The sequence below is a fragment of the Lygodium microphyllum genome, chromosome 4 (assembly GCF_053477565.2).
Source record: "Lygodium microphyllum isolate KBCC chromosome 4, Lygodium_microphyllum_v1.1.10, whole genome shotgun sequence".
Lineage (NCBI taxonomy): Eukaryota > Viridiplantae > Streptophyta > Polypodiopsida > Schizaeales > Lygodiaceae > Lygodium > Lygodium microphyllum.
This window is the reverse complement of record NC_141138.1, coordinates 92,869,783-92,892,715: the sequence shown is the minus strand read 5'-3', so window position 1 is coordinate 92,892,715 and position 22,933 is coordinate 92,869,783. Positions and strand designations below refer to the sequence as shown.

At 41.8% G+C, this 22,933-nt stretch overlaps 1 protein-coding gene across 2 annotated transcripts in view; it reads left to right on the top strand.

Annotated features, from left to right (window-relative positions):
- EMB2247 (protein EMBRYO DEFECTIVE 2247) overlaps nt 1-22,933 on the top strand; it is a 153,714-nt gene that overhangs the window by 103,965 nt on the left and 26,816 nt on the right. For both annotated transcript variants that reach the window (XM_087676233.1, XM_087676232.1), the window contains exon 9: nt 1,650-1,717. In XM_087676233.1, the coding sequence (XP_087532359.1) occupies nt 1,650-1,717 (68 nt within the window). The remainder of the gene's footprint in view (nt 1-1,649; nt 1,718-22,933) is intronic.

The window sequence follows — 22,933 nt, the reverse complement described above, 5'->3', positions numbered from 1 at the left end:
CAATCCTTTAGGAACAAAATGCCCCGCATATGGTTTTTCCAAAGGTCATCAAACCATTTGATTTCCATCAAACTCTTGATGTCTGAACTAGAAGAAATTGCAGCCGTTTTATCACGAATACAAGAGTAAATGCCCCTGAAATGCAAAAGCACAAGCTGAGCCAGCAAACACACTGTTGTTCTTCCTCAAACAGTAATAAATCTCTGATGTTGTACATGAACCAGCCACCAGACAGGCAAAAATGCAGAAATTTACTAAATTCTGCACAAATCCCCAAAATTTCAGGTCCAAAATTGCATAAATGTCAGCCAGTCTGACCCAGCTGATCAAAATTTTATCAATACATAAAAAGCCCCAAATTTTTGGGATCCAATGTTAAGAAATTTTACTCAAAAGAGCAAAATTCTAACAAATTTGGTAAAATCCCCAAATTAATTGAGGTCACTGCACGCAATGTTTGCAATTTCTGACTTGAATATCACTGCCAGGCATAGAGGTCAAATCAAGGAAAAGCCCCAAATTTTCGGTCTCAAATTTGCACAAATCTGAGATCTATGCTTCCAGTGCATGAACCGCTGCCAAGACACGGGAGTAATTAAAAATTAAAGAAAAATTTTATGAAAATTAAAGAAAATTTTATTTCCTTTTGGAAAAAAACTGATGGGGTCGGTTGACCTGCCAGGTCATGTGACTGATGCGACTAACGTCTGTCATTGGTTTTGTCGCTGGTTCATTCGCTTGTTAGGTCATCGTGTGCCTGCTTCCCGCTTGACGCCTGACTCCTTGCAGCTGTCGCCTAGTTCACGCTTGCTGGTTGTGCCCGACTGGTCCATGCAGATACCCAGTCTCTTGCCGCCTGGTCGCTACCTAGTCAGCTGCCTGTTACGTTGGCCTTCACGTGGACTTGCAGTCGTCGCTTGTTGTTGGACCTGTCCTTTGTAGCTGTTGCTTGGTTTCTCTGGCGATTGAGTGTATTGCAACCTTTATGTCTCACCAGAATCTCTGGATTTGGATTCCAAATAGTTTCTTCTTTCAGTGAGTGAGCAAAAGATGATTGCATCTTCTCAGATAATGCTAAGATAATTGAGCTTCTCATGGTAAGGGAGGACATATATGCCCAAGAGAAGTTGCTAGTAAAGCATGATATGCTCAAGGAGGTGGAATATAATATAAGATTTTTGGAAAGCTCTCTGTTTACATGTGCAGATTGCCAAATGTTTCCATGAATTTGTCATAAAGAGACTGTCAGCCATATGTTTCTACATTCTTGTTTTGTATGCTAAGATATCCTTGGCACTCACAAAGGGCAAGCTGAGAAGTTTTACATAACCTCCTTAAAGGTCTGATTTCTCTATGTCCCTTTTTCTAAAATCTGCTTGATTGTTCTCATTTTCTTTTTGTCTGAAGCATCAATACCTTTATCCATTCCTCTCTACTTACACTATGCCATAATCTCTGTTGTATCCATGGCTTCCATTATTGTGCTGTCTTGTGACTGCTTTTGGTGGTCTTGCTTGTGAAGGACAAACTGGCTTAATTTATGTTCACCATATAATAATTCGTTAAGTGGTGTTATTTTTACCATGATTGAAAGCTTGTCCAAATACAATCTCTGTTTATTTTGTAATCTGTGTGAATGTGTTTGCTAGGAAGTTGATTATTCAGAAGAACCTGGTACTTTATATTACTTTAAGTATCCAGTTGCTGGAGAATCCAGGTATTGGCTGTTGGTGTTATAAAGCAATTTTCCTTTTTTGCAAGGAAACCATGCTTCTATTTTTGAACTTTTTGAATGTTGGTTAGTTGAAACAGACTGTAATAACGTCTGAAAATAGCATCTGGTTTGACAAAAAGAAATTCGATAAAAATTAATGTTTTGTGCTTTACTCATTGGTACAATTATTAGGGATTGTGAATGCATCTCTTATTGTTAATAGTTTTGTTGCCCAAGAAAGAAAGTGCTATTAAATCTGCATCAGCTTTTTTATAAAAAAGACACATTGATCTGAACCCAAACAAAAAGTAAAAGTAATAATGGATTAAGAAAGGCTGGCTACTCTTATGAAATAATCTGTGGGGTTATGCTTCCAAGAAATGCTGCTCTTTTAAATGATAAAACGAACAATTGATCAATGACACTTTGGAGAAAATTCCATTGAGGTGAAAATACATAGTATAAAGGAGGCCCTATAAAGAGAAACTGAGTACATCATAAGTATAATGGTTGTAAGAACACCCAATCTGGTGTGCCATAGTGATAGACCATATGACGGGCAAAGGGAAGAAGGTGCCGGAATCGCCTGTCTGCATGAAAGGATCTCTCCTTCATCTGCTCAGAACCACCATGCAGGATCTCCTATCTCTCATGGAGAGTATGGATGACCAATGCTGGCAAGAATTGTAAGAATCTCCTTGAAAGAAGATGCATAAATCATGCACTAACATGGCCTTTTACTAATAGACCGGTTTTTATTTTCCTTTTTTTTGGGGTGGGTGTTTTTGGGTCCTTTTGTCTAGTCTTTATGGTTTGAGAAACTCTCACAAGGTGGCAATGGAGGACTATCATCTGTTACCCTGCCTATTTTAGCATGTCAGTCTGTCATCTCTTGCTTGTGAGCTTCTGTTAGAGTCTAGCAGGAGACAGGAGCTCTGTCAGTTCGTTCAGCATTTGTGCGTGCTTGCATTTCTTTTTCAGGTGGCAGGCAGCCCATTTTAGGGCATTTACTGCAGGTCAGCCAGATTGTGGGGCTAGTCGGCCAGTTTTGGCTGGCTGCCAGCAGGTCGGCCAGATTCGGGGGGTGAGGACTATATATAGCAGCTCCCCCAGTCACTCACAGCATTCTTCTTCTGCAGATTTCAGCACTCTATCTCCCATTCCTCTATGACATTGGCGCTGCCATTCATCTCAGCCTGATCTGGTGACCTCACTGATACTCTAGGCTGCATGCAGGGACTGATCAGTCCACATCCTTGTAGTTAGCATTCCTTTCAGTCAGTGCAGTATTTCTTCCTTCATTTTCTGCTCTTTTTTTTTTTGGTGAAGAAAATTGAATTAGATAGTGAATATTTACATCAGACCATCAGGTCAACATTCTCTCTGTAACTCTTACTTTGTATTACAATAGACCATCAGGTCAGCATACTTTGTCTCTCTCACTCTCTCTGTAACTACTATGTACATGAGGCTTGCAGGCTCTCAGAACAACGAGAACAACCTATTACATGAACAGTACTAATAAATCAGACAGAAGGAACAATTGGAATAGAGCAAACAATCGTCAGCCAGGGAGCAGCAATTTCCGGAAGAACCAGGTCTGCTGACATCATAGAGGAGATTTTCCATAACACTATTCCACGCACACGGGCCACATGCCCATGGATGCCCAATGCTGCATAAAAAATAAAGGCATTGCGAGTACGCCATATATGCCACTGGGCTATCCATCTGAGGAAATGAAATAGGCAGGAACAATCTGAACTCAAAGAGGACATATTTCCCATAATCCAGGAACGAACCGATAGGCGGTGCTGAGTCACCGAGAACCACACACGGGAAATGAAATTCCAAATCTGTCGCGTCATATGGCAAGAGACAAAGAGGTAAAGCAATGTCTCATCACACGTAGTGTAGAAAACACAACGCCCAGCAAAGATCTTTCGGGCATGGAGCACTTCACCCGTTGGAAGACTCCCAATGAGCAGCCGCCACATGAACACTTTTTCCTGATATGGGACCTTAGACTTCCAAAGCTGGATAAATCTTTCCCACCACTTCATTTTACTGTCCCTACAATGCCATAACCTATTCACTTTCCCCATGACCCATTTCTTGGCTTCTACCATCTGATGATATATTTGATTAGCTGACCTTTTCCCAAAATCATCAGGAAGCACAAACATCGAGTCACGCCAAGGATCCAATGGCTGTAACGCAGGTAAAGGAAAGAACCTCTGAAGACTGTCCTGGATGGACGATCAAATGTCCTTGTATCCACGAGGCACCCTAAAGTACTGACGAATACGCCTAAAGGAATAAAGACGGGGTTGCCTAGGAATAACACCATCACCAACTGTCTTCAGCCCCAACCTAGCCATCCGATTGAACTTGTCTCGTTGCAAAACTTTTAGTGGCCAATCCAATAACCTCGAAGAAGCCAATATTTCTTCTTGCAGTGAATTTTCCTCTTTCCGAATAACTGGGGGACACCAAACTGCAAAACGAAGCATCTCCTGCCAGGAAGCTCCATGCTACTATGAGAGATGCTAGTCTTTTCTATGAAGAATTTGGCAATGTCTGACCAAGGATGACATTGAGTACATAGACTCTGCAACAGGGATAGCCTCAAAGCGGCCATATGCAAATTGACACCTAGCAAAGCTGCACCCAGCATCCTTTTCAGAGTAGTCACATGCTACGATGAGATCCTTGCCTCAAACTATTGTCTTTCTTTTTTCAGAGCATAAATTTGATAGGCTAAACCAAATCCAAAATGGACTTCTTAGTCCAAGGAAGCAATGGTAGAAAGAATGAGATCATACTGATCATAATGCATTGAGCCACTTTTAGTCTAACATGTAGTGGCCAACTTTGGGATTTCCAATACATGAACCTGTCATGAATTCGGGAGGCCATTCAATCCAGCAAGGCTCGGGGAGCAACCTCCACACCAATAGGATATCCCAAGTACCTGGTTATATTACCCCTTGTGATTACAAAGCCATTCCAGCCCAAGGCGTGCAAATCATTCTTCGTACAGGAGAGAAGGGTGGATTTCTGAGTATTAATGTGAAGACCCGATGCCAAAGAAAAAAGATTCCAGGCCATGTAAACGCCCCGAACAACGTAGTATGCTTAACAATTATGATATTTGCTTGTTTTCGAGATTTAATATAAAAGAGAATGAACACTTAAAGCTGAAAATGAAAATTACTCACAAAATTACAGCCATGAAAATGTAAAAGTAATGGAGACAAGATTGAGGGTTGAAGATGGGCAACCCCCCCCGAAGGAATGTATTTCTGCTCAACCCAAGTCCCTTAAGTAAGAGCTCAGTTACAATCAACCTGAGAGTGAGAAGAAGTAATTCTCACTCTCACAAGATCATGCAAAGATGTACAAACACACATGCATTATCTATTATGCAATGATAAGAACTGATTTCTTTACAATATGAGAGAAGAAAAAGGGAAATTCAGCCTTTCTCCATCGTTGATCAGCAGTACATGGATAGGGTTTTCTTCTTGTAGCTAAAATGGAAGAAAGAGCTCGAGAAGGAGGTGCTGTAATGAATTTACAGGCTTGCTGTCCTATAAAACAACAGTGATAGAAGAGGGAATATGGAGGAATTTGATAATGGAGAAGTGGGGGATGATGATGGGGATGGATGGGGCCAGTTTCTGGCTATTTGTGGGTGCTGTACATGAGTTTACAGCAAAGAAAAATGATGTTGAATGAAGAAAAACGAGCTTTTATTTATAGGAGAGGGGAGAGCTAGTACAAAAGGGGAAAGTGGAGTAGCACAAGACAAGTGTCCAGCCACATGTCATGAGATGTGACAAGTGGTGGGACACTTGGAAACTTGTGCTACTCTATGGCCTTCCTTTTTGGGTTGAATACTGTCAAGAATAGAAACAACCAAATTTAGTAAGCACAGTCAGAGTAAAGAACTTACTATTTTTAGAATGACATCCCTATTTTTTAGGACTAGCATTTTTAGGCTAATTCGAGGGTCCTAAATTTTAGGGACCTCCTAAAATTTAGGGATCTCCTAAAATTTAGGGAGCCCCCCAATATGGGTGTCATATGAAAGCTTTTTCCGTGTACATCGCAAAAATGGTATCCGAATCTTCATGTGACTTTCCTATGCAAAGAAATGTGCATTTCAAGCTTTCAGCCCACACATGCACATTATACAAGCATTTCATGATCATGCCATCTTGTTGATTGTAACTGTTTGTTCTGGTGGATCTAGCCCACACTTCAAGGCATCAATCCTTTCTGTGTGCGAGTCTAACCCTGATATGCGTGAGTTCTAGTCACAGGCGCCCAATCGGGTCATATAGGTGGAAGTGTGAACTATCTTTTTTCTAACCCACCGCGTGGGTCCACCATAACCTGTGACCACTCATCAGTGGCCAGCTCCAATGCACTTTTCTTTATATCTAATTAGTGCAAAGGAAATAAATTTAAAAAAATCATTATATAGACAAATTAATGAAAAAGGATACAAATTCTGTTTCTATAGAGTTGTGACAGCCCTCTGGCTTTTATTCAGCTGTCCTCAGCTGAAAAGCTTCTTGATATTGCTGTAGAATATTTGGGTAATCCTTCATGAATTTTTCATCTACCCACTATGCATCTGTTGTGGGTAGATTCTTGAATTTTAGTAAGAATTTTCGTGTCACAAGGCGACTTCTCGTGGTTCGATCCTTGAGAAACAAAATCTTTTCAGGTTCCAAGAGTTGCTCTGTTTCTTCAACTTCTGGGGGATCTTCAGTAATGGGTTCCTTTGGTTCTGGTCCTATGTAAGGTTTTAGCAAACTTACATGAAAAGCATTGTGTATTTTCCAATGAGTAGGAAGCTCAAGTCGATAAGAAACTTCATTTATTTTCTCAATTACTTTGAAGGGTCCAAAGTATCTACTGGAGAGCTTTGGAAAAGATGAATTTTGACCAGAACCTTGTTTGAGCCTGCTTTTATCAAACTTAAGCAAGACATATTGACCTTTTTCAAAAGCCAAAGGTCTTCTTCGTTTATCTGCTTGCTTCTTTTGTCGCTCTTGGGCAACTTTGATAGTGGCTCGAACTTGATCCATTGCGGTTTTTAAATCTGAAGCAAACTCATCAACAGCAAAAATCTTTTCTTTAGTGCGAATAATTGGAGGAGGAATCACTTTACCCTGTACTACTTCATTTGGAGGTTTCCCTGTGGATGAGTGCACTGTATTGTTGTAAGCAAACTCCAATAATGGAAGATATTTCTCCCATTGTGACTTATGTTCACTAACATAAGCTTTCAACATATCCAAAAGAGTGAGATTCATCACCTCTGTTTGGCCGTCAGTTTGAGGATGAAAAGCTGAGGAGAACTTTAATGTGGTTCCCAAATTCTCAAATAAAGCACGCCAAAAGTTACTTGTGAATTTGGAGTCTCTATCTGAAATGATCTCAGAAGGCATACCATGTAATCTGAAGATATGTTGAATGAAAAGTCTTACAGCTTGTGCGGATTTCAATGTTTTATGACATGGAATAAAATGTGATTGTTTGCTGAATCTATCAATTATAACCCAAATCATATCATGACCTTGAGGTGTTTTTGGAATACCTGAGATGAAATCCATTGTGATAGATTCCCATGGATCTTTGGGCACTGGAAGAGGTTGCAACAATCCTGGAATCTTCTTCCTATCATATTTGGATTTTTGGCATACCAAACAAGCCTCAATGAAGTTATGTGTATCTTTTCGTAATGTTGGCCAATAAAAGTAGCGCTCAATTGCACTTAGAGTGGCTGCCCTCCCTCTATGCCCTGCATAAGGGGGTTCATGACTTTCTTTAAGCACCTTTTGTCGAACAGGAAGAGTGACACAAAGGCGATTGTTCATGAGAAGGTAACCGTCTTTGATGGAATAATCTGGATGAGAACCTCCTTGCTGTAAATTTGACCAAATTGCTGCAAAATCAGTATCTTCATCATAAGTATTCTTCATCGTTTGAAAATCTTCATGATGAGCCACTGTAATAGTTGCAATGCGAGGCACTCTAGAAAGTGCATCAGCAACTACATTTTGTTTCCCTGGAGTGTACATAATTTGAAAATGAAACATAGACAAGAAATTTTCCCATCTTGCATGTTTCTCTTGCAAATGCTTTTGAGTCTTGAAATACTTCAAGCTTTGGTGATCGGTTTTAATAAGGAATTCATTGCCTAAAAGATAATGTTTCCATATCTTTAAAGCATGAACCACTGCTAAGAGCTCCTTTTCATAAATGTCATACCTTTTCTCCACATCATTTAGACGGCGGCTTTCAAAGGCTGCGGCATGGCCTTCTTGATTTAGCACTGCACCAATACAATCACTGCAAGCATCTGCTTCCACCACAAATGGTTTTACCAGATCTGGAATGATAAGAACAGGTCCAGAAGTAAGAGCTGTTTTCAGCCTTGTGGAGGCTGCCTTCTCTTTTTCCTTCCATTGGAAAGAGATCTTCTTCTTTGTAAGGTCATGAAGTGGAGAAGCCATATGTGCAAAATGCTTGATGAAGCGGCGGTAATAAGAACATAAGCCAAGAAACGATCGCACCTCATGTACATCACGAAGATGAGGCCATTCTTGGATTATCCTGATCTTTTCAGGATCCATCTGAATCCCTTCAGAAGAGATGACATGCCCAAGGTAATTTATTTTATGCATGAAAAATTCACTCTTTTTACCATTTACCAAGAGTTGATTTTGTTGTAGTAATTGTAGAACAATTTCCAAGTGTTGATGATGCTCCTCTTCATTCTTGCTAAAGACAAGAATATCATCAAAGAAAGTACCGACATATTGTCGATGCTCTCTAAAGATGCACTCCATCATTCGATTAAAGGTGGCTGGTGCATTGGTTAATCCGAAAGGAACCACCAAGAATTCATAAAGACCGTATGAAGTGCGGAAAGCAGTTTTGTGTACATCTTGTGGTATTACCCTAATTTGATGATAACCACTCTTTAGATCAATGCGGCTGAAAACATTTGAGCCTCCTAGACGATCCAAAATGTCGTCAATTCTGAGAATAGGAAACCGATTCTTCACAGTGATTTTGTTGAGGGCTCGATAATCAATGCACATCCTGAATGTGCCATCTTTCTTTTGAACAAGAAGAACCGGTGAACAAAATGGTGAGCTACTTGGCCTAATTAGCCCACGGTTGAGTAGGTCTTCGACTTGCTTTTTGATTTCTTCTTGTTGAGGACGACTCACACGGTATGGTGCTATATTAGGAGGAGAACTGCCCGGAATAATATCAATATGATGGTCTTCTGGCCTTTCTGGGGGAAGCTGATAAGGAAGATCTTCCGAAAAACAATCTTTATACTTTTCCAAGAGTTGATGTTGCTCTTGGTTTTCAGCATTCATATTATCTTTTACATCAGTGACATAAAGCAGACAACATTGAACACAATCCTTAATTGCTCTAGAGACTTGCATATGGCTTACCATAGGTATGGTGTCTCCAGAAACTCCAGCTTGGATCTCGTACTTCTTGCCTTTGTTGGTGAGTTCTACCTTCTTTTTTTGAGAGAAGATGGTTGAATCTACACTATGATTCCAGGGCATGCCAAGAATCACATCGCAACCATCAAGGTCTCCGATACAGAAGGTGTCTTCGTCACTATAGCCTTGAATTTGAAACTTGAGCTTGCCAATGTAGGGTATCACAGTCTTCACTGTGTTACCTTCATCAGCATTTAAAGCTTGGCGAACCTCTGCCGGAGTGTCCATCTCTTCATTCTTTAATCCAAGCTCTTTAGCTAATTGCAAGGAAATGATATTTTCATTCGCCCCAAGATCTATCAAGAATAGTGCTTGCTTACCTTGCAACTGTCCCTAAGCTTTTAATAATTTGCGCGTCTCTGGAGTGTGAGTTGTGTTTGCAACTACATCACTGATAGCATTGATTTTCACTGGCGACTTAGGCTTGTTGTCAGAAACCTTGCTTTGTCCTTTGTTTGGACATTGCTTCGCTATGTGACCTGTTTGTCCACATTTAAAGCACTTCCCTTCTTTCATGAAGCGTTGCTTTTCTTCTTCGGAAAATTGCTTTGCTTGTGGGTATAGATTGGAGCGAAATTGAGGAGCATTAGGAGGTGTATAGGGCTGCATCTTCTTTTGATTTGATGGCTGCTTTTGCCACTGTTTTTGTCCTTCATTTGGGGCTGAATACTCCTCATCATCAGCTACTCTCTTCTTATCATTCTTTTGGAATGATTTGTTGCCATTGTGCTCCATTTCCCATCTCTCAGCATGGTCAATCCATCGTTGATCAGCAGTGCATGGATAGGGTTTTCTTCTTGTAGCTAAAATGGAAGAAAGAGCTCGAGAAGGAGGTGCTGTAATGAATTTACAGGCTTGCTGTCCTATAAAACAACAGTGATAGAAGAGGGAATATGGAGGAATTTGATAATGGAGAAGTGGGGGATGATGATGGGGATGGATGGGGCCAGTTTCTGGCTATTTGTGGGTGCTGTACATGAGTTTACAGCAAAGAAAAATGATGTTGAATGAAGAAAAACGAGCTTTTATTTATAGGAGAGGGGAGAGCTAGTACAAAAGGGGAAAGTGGAGTAGCACAAGACAAGTGTCCAGCCACATGTCATGAGATGTGACAAGTGGTGGGACACTTGGAAACTTGTGCTACTCTATGGCCTTCCTTTTTGGGTTGAATACTGTCAAGAATAGAAACAACCAAATTTAGTAAGCACAGTCAGAGTAAAGAACTTACTATTTTTAGAATGACATCCCTATTTTTTAGGACTAGCATTTTTAGGCTAATTCGAGGGTCCTAAATTTTAGGGACCTCCTAAAATTTAGGGATCTCCTAAAATTTAGGGAGCCCCCCAATATGGGTGTCATATGAAAGCTTTTTCCGTGTACATCGCAAAAATGGTATCCGAATCTTCATGTGACTTTCCTATGCAAAGAAATGTGCATTTCAAGCTTTCAGCCCACACATGCACATTATACAAGCATTTCATGATCATGCCATCTTGTTGATTGTAACTGTTTGTTCTGGTGGATCTAGCCCACACTTCAAGGCATCAATCCTTTCTGTGTGCGAGTCTAACCCTGATATGCGTGAGTTCTAGTCACAGGCGCCCAATCGGGTCATATAGGTGGAAGTGTGAACTATCTTTTTTCTAACCCACCGCGTGGGTCCACCATAACCTGTGACCACTCATCAGTGGCCAGCTCCAATGCACTTTTCTTTATATCTAATTAGTGCAAAGGAAATAAATTTAAAAAAATCATTATATAGACAAATTAATGAAAAAGGATACAAATTCTGTTTCTATAGAGTTGTGACAGCCCTCTGGCTTTTATTCAGCTGTCCTCAGCTGAAAAGCTTCTTGATATTGCTGTAGAATATTTGGGTAATCCTTCATGAATTTTTCATCTACCCACTATGCATCTGTTGTGGGTAGATTCTTGAATTTTAGTAAGAATTTTCGTGTCACAAGGCGACTTCTCGTGGTTCGATCCTTGAGAAACAAAATCTTTTCAGGTTCCAAGAGTTGCTCTGTTTCTTCAACTTCTGGGGGATCTTCAGTAATGGGTTCCTTTGGTTCTGGTCCTATGTAAGGTTTTAGCAAACTTACATGAAAAGCATTGTGTATTTTCCAATGAGTAGGAAGCTCAAGTCGATAAGAAACTTCATTTATTTTCTCAATTACTTTGAAGGGTCCAAAGTATCTACTGGAGAGCTTTGGAAAAGATGAATTTTGACCAGAACCTTGTTTGAGCCTGCTTTTATCAAACTTAAGCAAGACATATTGACCTTTTTCAAAAGCCAAAGGTCTTCTTCGTTTATCTGCTTGCTTCTTTTGTCGCTCTTGGGCAACTTTGATAGTGGCTCGAACTTGATCCATTGCGGTTTTTAAATCTGAAGCAAACTCATCAACAGCAAAAATCTTTTCTTTAGTGCGAATAATTGGAGGAGGAATCACTTTACCCTGTACTACTTCATTTGGAGGTTTCCCTGTGGATGAGTGCACTGTATTGTTGTAAGCAAACTCCAATAATGGAAGATATTTCTCCCATTGTGACTTATGTTCACTAACATAAGCTTTCAACATATCCAAAAGAGTGAGATTCATCACCTCTGTTTGGCCGTCAGTTTGAGGATGAAAAGCTGAGGAGAACTTTAATGTGGTTCCCAAATTCTCAAATAAAGCACGCCAAAAGTTACTTGTGAATTTGGAGTCTCTATCTGAAATGATCTCAGAAGGCATACCATGTAATCTGAAGATATGTTGAATGAAAAGTCTTACAGCTTGTGCGGATTTCAATGTTTTATGACATGGAATAAAATGTGATTGTTTGCTGAATCTATCAATTATAACCCAAATCATATCATGACCTTGAGGTGTTTTTGGAATACCTGAGATGAAATCCATTGTGATAGATTCCCATGGATCTTTGGGCACTGGAAGAGGTTGCAACAATCCTGGAATCTTCTTCCTATCATATTTGGATTTTTGGCATACCAAACAAGCCTCAATGAAGTTATGTGTATCTTTTCGTAATGTTGGCCAATAAAAGTAGCGCTCAATTGCACTTAGAGTGGCTGCCCTCCCTCTATGCCCTGCATAAGGGGGTTCATGACTTTCTTTAAGCACCTTTTGTCGAACAGGAAGAGTGACACAAAGGCGATTGTTCATGAGAAGGTAACCGTCTTTGATGGAATAATCTGGATGAGAACCTCCTTGCTGTAAATTTGACCAAATTGCTGCAAAATCAGTATCTTCATCATAAGTATTCTTCATCGTTTGAAAATCTTCATGATGAGCCACTGTAATAGTTGCAATGCGAGGCACTCTAGAAAGTGCATCAGCAACTACATTTTGTTTCCCTGGAGTGTACATAATTTGAAAATGAAACATAGACAAGAAATTTTCCCATCTTGCATGTTTCTCTTGCAAATGCTTTTGAGTCTTGAAATACTTCAAGCTTTGGTGATCGGTTTTAATAAGGAATTCATTGCCTAAAAGATAATGTTTCCATATCTTTAAAGCATGAACCACTGCTAAGAGCTCCTTTTCATAAATGTCATACCTTTTCTCCACATCATTTAGACGGCGGCTTTCAAAGGCTGCGGCATGGCCTTCTTGATTTAGCACTGCACCAATACAATCACTGCAAGCATCTGCTTCCACCACAAATGGTTTTACCAGATCTGGAATGATAAGAACAGGTCCAGAAGTAAGAGCTGTTTTCAGCCTTGTGGAGGCTGCCTTCTCTTTTTCCTTCCATTGGAAAGAGATCTTCTTCTTTGTAAGGTCATGAAGTGGAGAAGCCATATGTGCAAAATGCTTGATGAAGCGGCGGTAATAAGAACATAAGCCAAGAAACGATCGCACCTCATGTACATCACGAAGATGAGGCCATTCTTGGATTATCCTGATCTTTTCAGGATCCATCTGAATCCCTTCAGAAGAGATGACATGCCCAAGGTAATTTATTTTATGCATGAAAAATTCACTCTTTTTACCATTTACCAAGAGTTGATTTTGTTGTAGTAATTGTAGAACAATTTCCAAGTGTTGATGATGCTCCTCTTCATTCTTGCTAAAGACAAGAATATCATCAAAGAAAGTACCGACATATTGTCGATGCTCTCTAAAGATGCACTCCATCATTCGATTAAAGGTGGCTGGTGCATTGGTTAATCCGAAAGGAACCACCAAGAATTCATAAAGACCGTATGAAGTGCGGAAAGCAGTTTTGTGTACATCTTGTGGTATTACCCTAATTTGATGATAACCACTCTTTAGATCAATGCGGCTGAAAACATTTGAGCCTCCTAGACGATCCAAAATGTCGTCAATTCTGGGAATACGAAACCGATTCTTCACAGTGATTTTGTTGAGGGCTCGATAATCAATGCACATCCTGAATGTGCCATCTTTCTTTTGAACAAGAAGAACCGGTGAACAAAATGGTGAGCTACTTGGCCTAATTAGCCCACGGTTGAGTAGGTCTTCGACTTGCTTTTTGATTTCTTCTTGTTGAGGACGACTCACACGGTATGGTGCTATATTAGGAGGAGAACTGCCCGGAATAATATCAATATGATGGTCTTCTGGCCTTTCTGGGGGAAGCTGATAAGGAAGATCTTCCGAAAAACAATCTTTATACTTTTCCAAGAGTTGATGTTGCTCTTGGTTTTCAGCATTCATATTATCTTTTACATCAGTGACATAAAGCAGACAACATTGAACACAATCCTTAATTGCTCTAGAGACTTGCATATGGCTTACCATAGGTATGGTGTCTCCAGAAACTCCAGCTTGGATCTCGTACTTCTTGCCTTTGTTGGTGAGTTCTACCTTCTTTTTTTGAGAGAAGATGGTTGAATCTACACTATGATTCCAGGGCATGCCAAGAATCACATCGCAACCATCAAGGTCTCCGATACAGAAGGTGTCTTCGTCACTATAGCCTTGAATTTGAAACTTGAGCTTGCCAATGTAGGGTATCACAGTCTTCACTGTGTTACCTTCATCAGCATTTAAAGCTTGGCGAACCTCTGCCGGAGTGTCCATCTCTTCATTCTTTAATCCAAGCTCTTTAGCTAATTGCAAGGAAATGATATTTTCATTCGCCCCAAGATCTATCAAGAATAGTGCTTGCTTACCTTGCAACTGTCCCTAAGCTTTTAATAATTTGCGCGTCTCTGGAGTGTGAGTTGTGTTTGCAACTACATCACTGATAGCATTGATTTTCACTGGCGACTTAGGCTTGTTGTCAGAAACCTTGCTTTGTCCTTTGTTTGGACATTGCTTCGCTATGTGACCTGTTTGTCCACATTTAAAGCACTTCCCTTCTTTCATGAAGCGTTGCTTTTCTTCTTCGGAAAATTGCTTTGCTTGTGGGTATAGATTGGAGCGAAATTGAGGAGCATTAGGAGGTGTATAGGGCTGCATCTTCTTTTGATTTGATGGCTGCTTTTGCCACTGTTTTTGTCCTTCATTTGGGGCTGAATACTCCTCATCATCAGCTACTCTCTTCTTATCATTCTTTTGGAATGATTTGTTGCCATTGTGCTCCATTTCCCATCTCTCAGCATGGTCAATCCATCGTTGATCAGCAGTGCATGGATAGGGTTTTCTTCTTGTAGCTAAAATGGAAGAAAGAGCTCGAGAAGGAGATGCTGTAATGAATTTACAGTCTTGCTGTCTTGTAAAACAGCAATGATAGAAGAGGGAATATGGAGGAATTTGATAATGGAGAAGTGGGGGATGATGATGGGGATGGATGGGGCCAGTTTCTGGCTATCTGTGGGTGCTGTACATGAGTTTACAGCAAAGAAAAATGATGTTGAATGAAGAAAAACGAGCTCTTATTTATAGGAGAGGGGAGAGCTAGTACAAAAGGGGAAAGTGGAGTAGCACAAGACAAGTGTCCAGCCACATGTCATGAGATGTGACAAGTGGTGGGACACTTGGAAACTTGTGCTACTCTATGGCCTTCCTTTTTGGGTTGAATACTGTCAAGAATAGAAACAACCAAATTTAGTAAGCACAGTCAGAGTAAAGAACTTACTATTTTTAGAATGACATCCCTATTTTTTAGGACTAGCATTTTTAGGCTAATTCGAGGGTCCTAAATTTTAGGGACCTCCTAAAATTTAGGGATCTCCTAAAATTTAGGGACCCCCCCAATATGGGTGTCATATGAAAGCTTTTTCCGTGTACATCGCAAAAATGGTATCCGAATCTTCATGTGACTTTCCTATGCAAAGAAATGTGCATTTCAAGCTTTCAGCCCACACATGCACATTATACAAGCATTTCATGATCATGCCATCTTGTTGATTGTAACTGTTTGTTCTGGTGGATCTAGCCCACACTTCAAGGCATCAATCCTTTCTGTGTGCGAGTCTAACCCTGATATGCGTGAGTTCTAGTCACAGGCGCCCAATCGGGTCATATAGGTGGAAGTGTGAACTATCTTTTCTCTAACCCACCGCGTGGGTCCACCATAACGTGTGACCACTCATCAGTGGCCAGCTCCAATGCACTTTTCTTTATATCTAATTAGTGCAAAGGAAATAAATTTAATAAATCATTATATAGACAAATTAATGAAAAAGGATACAAATTCTGTTTCTATAGAGTTGTGACAGGCCACCAATGCCCGGTTAACATTAATATGATCCGCCTTAAGAAACATAAAAGAGTCATCCGCCAAAGATTGACCCACAAGCTGGTCACTGCCAGGAAGAGTCAAGCCAACTATCTGACCTTGAGCTGCCAACTTATCCAGTAATGAGGGTGAGTTACCAAAGCGAACAGCAAAGGGCTGAGAGGACAGCCTTGTTGAAGGGGCCGAGATAAGGCAATTTCCTCCGTAATCCCTCCATTAAGAGCAATACGGGCCACAACATCCTGACTAATTGTATCAGCTAGAGAAATCATACGGGGTCCAAACCCCATTTAGACATTAATTGCCGCAAGAAAGACGAGCTGACATGATCAAAAGCCTTCTCAATATCCAGCTGAAGCATAACAACCTGCTGGCTAGAAGCTTTGGGATAGTCAATTCCGAGCTGAACATTCAAAATGTTGTGCATTATATTCCGATCTTTAATTAAACCGTATTGACATGGATGAATGAGGTGCGGAAAAACTTTCTGCAATCTGTTGGCAATACTTTTGGAAAAGATTTTATATAACGATCCCATAATAGAAATGGGTATCCATTGTTTCAAAGAGGTCGGAGAGGGAACCTTGGGCAACAACCTGATGACAACAATCTTCCAATCTGTAGGTATCATACTAGAGTTCCACACTTGGTGGCATAAGCGAGTTAATGGGTCCTTAAGCAGTTTCGCATGGGCTGAAAATAGCTCATTAGGAAGCCCATCCCAGCTTGGACTTTTTCTTCGAGGCAAGTGAGATAGCACTTCTACCACTTCATGTTCAGAAATATCAACCTCCATCAGATTCACCCATTTTGGTTTGACCTGATTACTAACCATGTCAAATATATGTTCGAGCAGAGAGAACAATATCGGAAAGAATGTCTTGCGGACCCAACAAGGCCCCATAAAAGTCAACAGTCATCCAAATAATAGAGGCAGGGTCGGTCACCAAATCACCTTGCCCATCCTTTAAGCGCACAATATTTTCCCGGGTATATTTCTGATGCAGACGAGCAAAAAAATGATGAATTTGACAGTTGTTATTGTGTAAAGCTTCAGCTCTGGCCAACAATTTGTATTTTGCATATTCCTCTTCCTGAAGAGATTGGACCATGTCTTTCAACCATTCAATGCATGTGAGCAAGTCATCATTGGAATCCCCAGTTTGACACAAAGACAAGGAATGAGCTAATAAGGATTGAGGATGATTCAATTCAGCTCGAAACGAGGAAGCATGCTGAATACCATATTGTTGGGATAACGCTCGTGCATTATCCCTAAAAACCGCCCGTGCTTCCATCCCTATAGATAGGGCCCTCAAGCTAAAAGAGGCTATCAGTTGCTGAACACCTTCCATAAAGTGATTTTGCTGCAAAAAAGATTGATTAAACCGAAGAGGCAAACGGGCAAGGAGGGCCTTAAATTCACGAACAGGTCTATGGCTCACTTCCAGGACCAAAGGGTAATGATCTGACAAAACATGCTGTTTTTCCACTCACATATCGATGACTGCAGGAAGAAAAGAATCACTTTGGCAGATATATATCCTATCCAGTCTGGCCCAAGTATTTGGATGCTGAAAAGAACGATAAGTGTATCCAGCTTGTGATGGATACATCTAGGATCACATGTCGTGTTTCAAAGATGTTGCTGGAAGAGCATCCCAAGCCTGTCTCTCAGGACCATCCATAACTGAATACAGAGAGGTCGCCTGATCCACAGAAACATAGGCATTAAAATCACCCATAACAAAGCCTTGACGAGCCATGGCAAGGCAGTGTAGGTCTTCCCAAAGTTGACAACGTTTCCTTGCATTAGAAGGAGCATACACGCCTACAATCCGCAAAACCTCACCCTCATAAATTATTTCAAGAATCAAAAATCGGCCACGAGGGTCTTGAGAGACCAACGATGGATGTAGGGAGGATTTGACCACCAATATAACTCCTGATCTGTGCGGAGGTCGACCACTAAAGAAAATTGCATAATCCTTATATACATATGAAGATCCAACCAAAGCGTGTTGTTTATGCTCCACAGCACAAAAAACATCCCATTTTCCAGCTAGCACCACTTTCCACAACCGGTACTGCTTTTTGCTTGAAGAAATAACTTTCACATTCCACAGAGCAATTTTCATAATGAATAAAAAATGAAAAGAACTATTGAACCGCTGCTTTCCCTTTCCCTTTTACATCAATAGCCTTGGCAGCCTAGAATCTCTCCATTTCACCTCGAATAACATCAACAAGATCTGCCCTTTGCAAGCCGGCAATGGAAGCACGGGAAGGGAAGTGTTGTTGCTGGGAGCGGAACACATTCCGAGGAGGCACAAGCGTCCCATGCACATCAAAGCGCAAAGCAGAATCAAAAGGCCTTTTATCTTCTATTGCAGAAGCACGCAATTCATATAAAACCCCTTTCCTCTATGTTGAAAGGTTTGCGTGATAGGGGGTGGCGGAGGATGAGTAGGAGTGGAGCGAGAATCCTGTCTTGCATTACGATGAACAACTGTAACCTAGGAATCCTCCTGAAGAGGCAAGTTCCGCCCACCCGTAAGCGAAGCACGCTTCCCATCAGCATGGGAAACGTCCTTCTTGCCTTCATTACGATCATGTTGAAAAAGTTGCTCAGGATCAGCCACGGGCTTCTGAATCGTCTATTGAGGGAGGTGGTCTTGCATTTCCATATTTAGGTCCATAGAGCATTTCCCTACCTCCATATTTTTGTCACATTCCGAAATGAAATGGCCCAATTGGCCACATCTGAAACAATCCTGCAAAAGTACCCCATTTCAACTCATACACCAACGTTTGTAGCCTTGGAACCTTAAAACGAATCTTCGTTGGCGAGGTTTTCTTGTATTCCAAAGCATACATGCCCTATTCTAATTGCGAGAAGCCAGCTGAGGTTCCACCAAAACCTCCCCAATGGTTCTCAAAACTAGAGGGAGGAGTCTCCAGAGATGCACAGGGAAATCCACCACCTCTACCCAAATGGGGTATGCCTATCTCAGCACCTCTTGAAACTCAGCCATGGGCCTCCAAGGGACCACATGAACTAGTTGCCCATCCATAAACAAAGGAATGCGTTGCATAATAAGAGCCCGTACTTCTGTAGAACCAAAAAGAACCTCAAAGAATCCCTTCGGGCCATCATAAATCTCTTCCACCAGGGGAACCTCCATACGCCCTGAAACTTCTTCAGAGCACTGTTCAAAACTTGCAAGCATAGACTGCAGCCAAGCATGAATTCTGGTGATCAAAGGGGTTCTTCCAGTAAAATAAAATATGGCTGCCCTCTCATGGAAAGCAGCTATCTGTTGTAGAACCAAGTCGGTTCCCATGACTGCAACTACTTGATCCCCATCCAGTGTAGTGCGTTAGCTTTATCCTCATTATGATGGACATATTCTGACATAAGATGATTGGCAGTGGCCAGCATGAATTGTAAAGATCCATCGGGCTGTGTACACGAAACTTGTACCTCTGGCTGAGACGAATTCGGGCCCAAGACCGGTTCTTCAACCGACATCCTACAATGTTTAGCCATCTCTTCACTATCCTACAATGGCCCGAGTTCATCAGTCAAGGAATCGCCATTCGGATCAGCGAAGTCTTTGTCATTTCCTTGCCCGATTTGCTGATCGAGAAAGGCCATGTTGATGCCATTAGATTGCAGAGCGAGAGTGTCGCTTTCCATCTCATCGCTGGTAGGAGAAGTCATCAATAGGAGAATGTCCAGTCCGCAGGCTCTGCTCGACAGCAATCTTCAGCCCAGGCACAGATCAGTTGCTGCCGTTACCTGACATGTGGAGGGTCGCAGTCGTGTGCTCCCAGATCCTAGCGGTTTTGTAGTACACTGGCTTCTCTCTCTCTGTCTCTCTCTCTTTTTTCGTAAATCTCTCTCTCTCTCTCTCTCTCTCTCTCTCTCTCTCTCTCTCTCTATAGCAGAGCAGGATTCCGCAAGATGAAATGACGCACACCAGTTGGCAGGACGGTTGCTGCAGCTGTTCACAGGTGGTCGAGGATAGGGCTCGAGCAGGGCAGAACAGACCTTGCGCTGGTGATGGAAGGTGTTAGACAGTGCACGAGGCAGGTACACACGACTGCTGGTCAGGGGGAGCACATTCGCAGACAGGAACACACACGCACTCTCTCTCCATTTTCTGCTCTCTCTCTCTCTCTCTCTCTCTCTCTCTCTCTCTCTCTCTCTCTTCTGTGTTCGTATTCCTTCTTTCGTTGTGCACTCTCACATGGTATCATTGTCTACCTGAGAGCATGGAGGAGAGATTTATTTTATAGAGGACACTAGCCATCAACCTCCAACCTTGCACCTTGCATTTTTACTGAGGTGGCGTCTCCTAGACCAAGGTGGCACCATCTGTGGTGGTTGGCAACATTTTTTTGTACAATCGACACAATCTCTTTCTGTATTATATTGCAAATTGCTTGGTGATTGCAAATTCGAAAGATATCTTACCAATTCTCGGGGTTTGATGACTTAGAGGAGGATCTTTTTTCTCGACACTCCTCTAAGTGGAGATGGGAATATCGGGAGTTTCGTGATCGACAACGGGAGGAGTCTCCTCTAACTTGTCCTTGTGTCCATATATCTCAGAGGGTTCCATCTACAGTGAAGGCTTTGTCGGAGAAGCCTCCATTGGAAGTTCGTATGCTTTCTCTGATTCCCTCTATTCAAGTGTCTATACTCTCTTCTTTACCCAAGGAGTGTATCCTTGACACCTTCGACCTATGGGAGCTTGTTTCTTCGCCCATTGCTTGTCCCGAGGAGGACCTTGATGATGGGGTCTCCATGGACCGTGCAACCATTTGGGATTAGCTCAACTCTTGAGCCCCCGATTCTTTCTCTTTATGAGTCTACAAGATTCTGTTCTTGTACATGTTCGCAGGTTAAATACCGTGGCGGAAGTGTGGAAGGAGCTTACGTCTTTGTATCAGCACAAGACATTTTCCCTCAAGATTTCCCTTGAGAAGAAATTACGGATGCTTAGTCTGGATGATTCTTCTTCCATTGAGCATATCACGAAGGTGGAGGATATGAGAGGTGAGCTTGCCTCTCTTGGACAGATGATCTCTTCTGAGGATATGGCGATGATTCTCTCCCGACTCAGTTGCCATCTCCCAGGTTTGATGTTTTGTACACGAGCTTCATCACCTTGAGGACCTAGAAGAAACTCTTATGGGAGGAGCTTTCACTGCTTGTCTTGGAGAATGGTGAGTGACTCAAAGAGGTGGGGGCTAGTGGTTTTGGCTCCACCTAGGCTTTTACTGCAATTACAGGTGGTAGGAAGAAGGAGAAGTAGAAGAAGAAGGCCAAGGACAAGCCGGAAGAGGACAAGAAGTTTTCGAAGGAGAAGAAGCCGAAGTGAAGTGTCCACATTGTGGAAAGGGCACTCATCTTGAGGACAAGTGTTAGTAGAAGTACCCCCATTTGAAACCCAAGGAGAAATATTCGAAGGCGAACTGTCTTTGTGCAGCTCGTGGATAGTGGCGCTTCTTCTCACATGACCTTTAGGAAGGATTGGCTTTAGCCTTTAGGACATCCGTTCTAGAGGGGGCACAGTCACTATTGGTGACAACTCTACTGTTCTTGTTTGGGACGTGGGAACTTTACCTCTATTCTTTGACATGCAGTCTTCTTCTGCCAAAGTTCTTTATGTATCGGATTTGGGCTTTAACCTATTGTCTGTCCATGGTCTTACACAGTTAGGTATGCGAGTCATTTCTACCCAAGATGCTGTTACAGTGGAGGATGCTTCTACAGGTGTAGCTCTTTGGACAGGTACATAGGAGGATGGGCTCTACAAGCTCATAGCCTTAGCCGCATGGTCTTCCCACGAGCTTGGCTGCTTTGGCATACTCGCTATGCGCATCTTCATCTTGATGCGATTCGGCAGGTTTCTTAGAAGAAGCTGGTGGAGGGACTTTCTGATTTCCCTTCTCTTCACACCTTATGCCCTAGCTGCTTGAGGGGCAAGCAGCATAGGCAGCCTTGCCCATAGGTTGCCTCTCGGAGGGCTTTTTCACTGCTAGAGTTGGTGCATATCGATCTTTGCGGACCTATGGGTATGGCTTCCCTTAGGAAGGCCAAGTATTTGATGTTGATTGTTGACTACTTCAGTCATTATGTGTGGCCATACTTTCTAGAGTAAAAAGAGTGAGGTGTACTCCTAATTCTGCGAGTGGAAGGTTTTTGCGGAGACACAATCTACTTTTAAAGTTCGTGGCGTACAAGCTGATCATGGCGGCGAGTTTACTTCTCACCTCTTTTCTCAGTTTGCCATAGCACAAATAAAGGCCTAGCTTTGCTCTACTTTTGAGATGGTAGACCTTGATTTGTGTTGTCTTATATTTTGGGAATGAAGATAGTTCGGTCTAGGGGATAGTATTTTGTCTCACGGTGGAAGTACACTCTTCAGTTGTATTTGGTGGATAAGTATTGCACTGATCAGACATAGCATGTGGCCACTCCTCTTGATTCCATTGTCCATCTTTTTAAGGACACCCTAGGTCAATCCTCGACGAGCACACCTATAGGTTTGTTGTAGGAAAGCTCCTTTGGTTGATCCACAATAGACCAAAGTTAGCTTACTCAATTAGTTTGCTTAGTTAGTAATTGATTGCACCTAGAATGTCATATTGGATTGCAACTCTGCGTGTTTTGAGATATTTGCAGTGTATCTATTTTATGGCCTAACTTATGAATCTGGTTCGTGTTGCAGGAATACACTAACTCTAACTAGGCAAGAGCTAACACTCATTCTTTCCATGGTGGCTACCTCTTTACCTTGGGCACGGCACCCATCAGGCCAGTCATAAGTAGGAGACGGTGGCAGCTTCCATGGGCGAGGCTAAGTATGAGGCTCTTTTTATGGTACCACAGACGCTATCTACTTAAAGAGCTTATTGGCGCCTTATACTTTCCATGCTACTCTACCATTGTCGTCTACTGCGACAATTAAGAGTGTCATTGTCCTTGTGGGCAATCCGATCATTA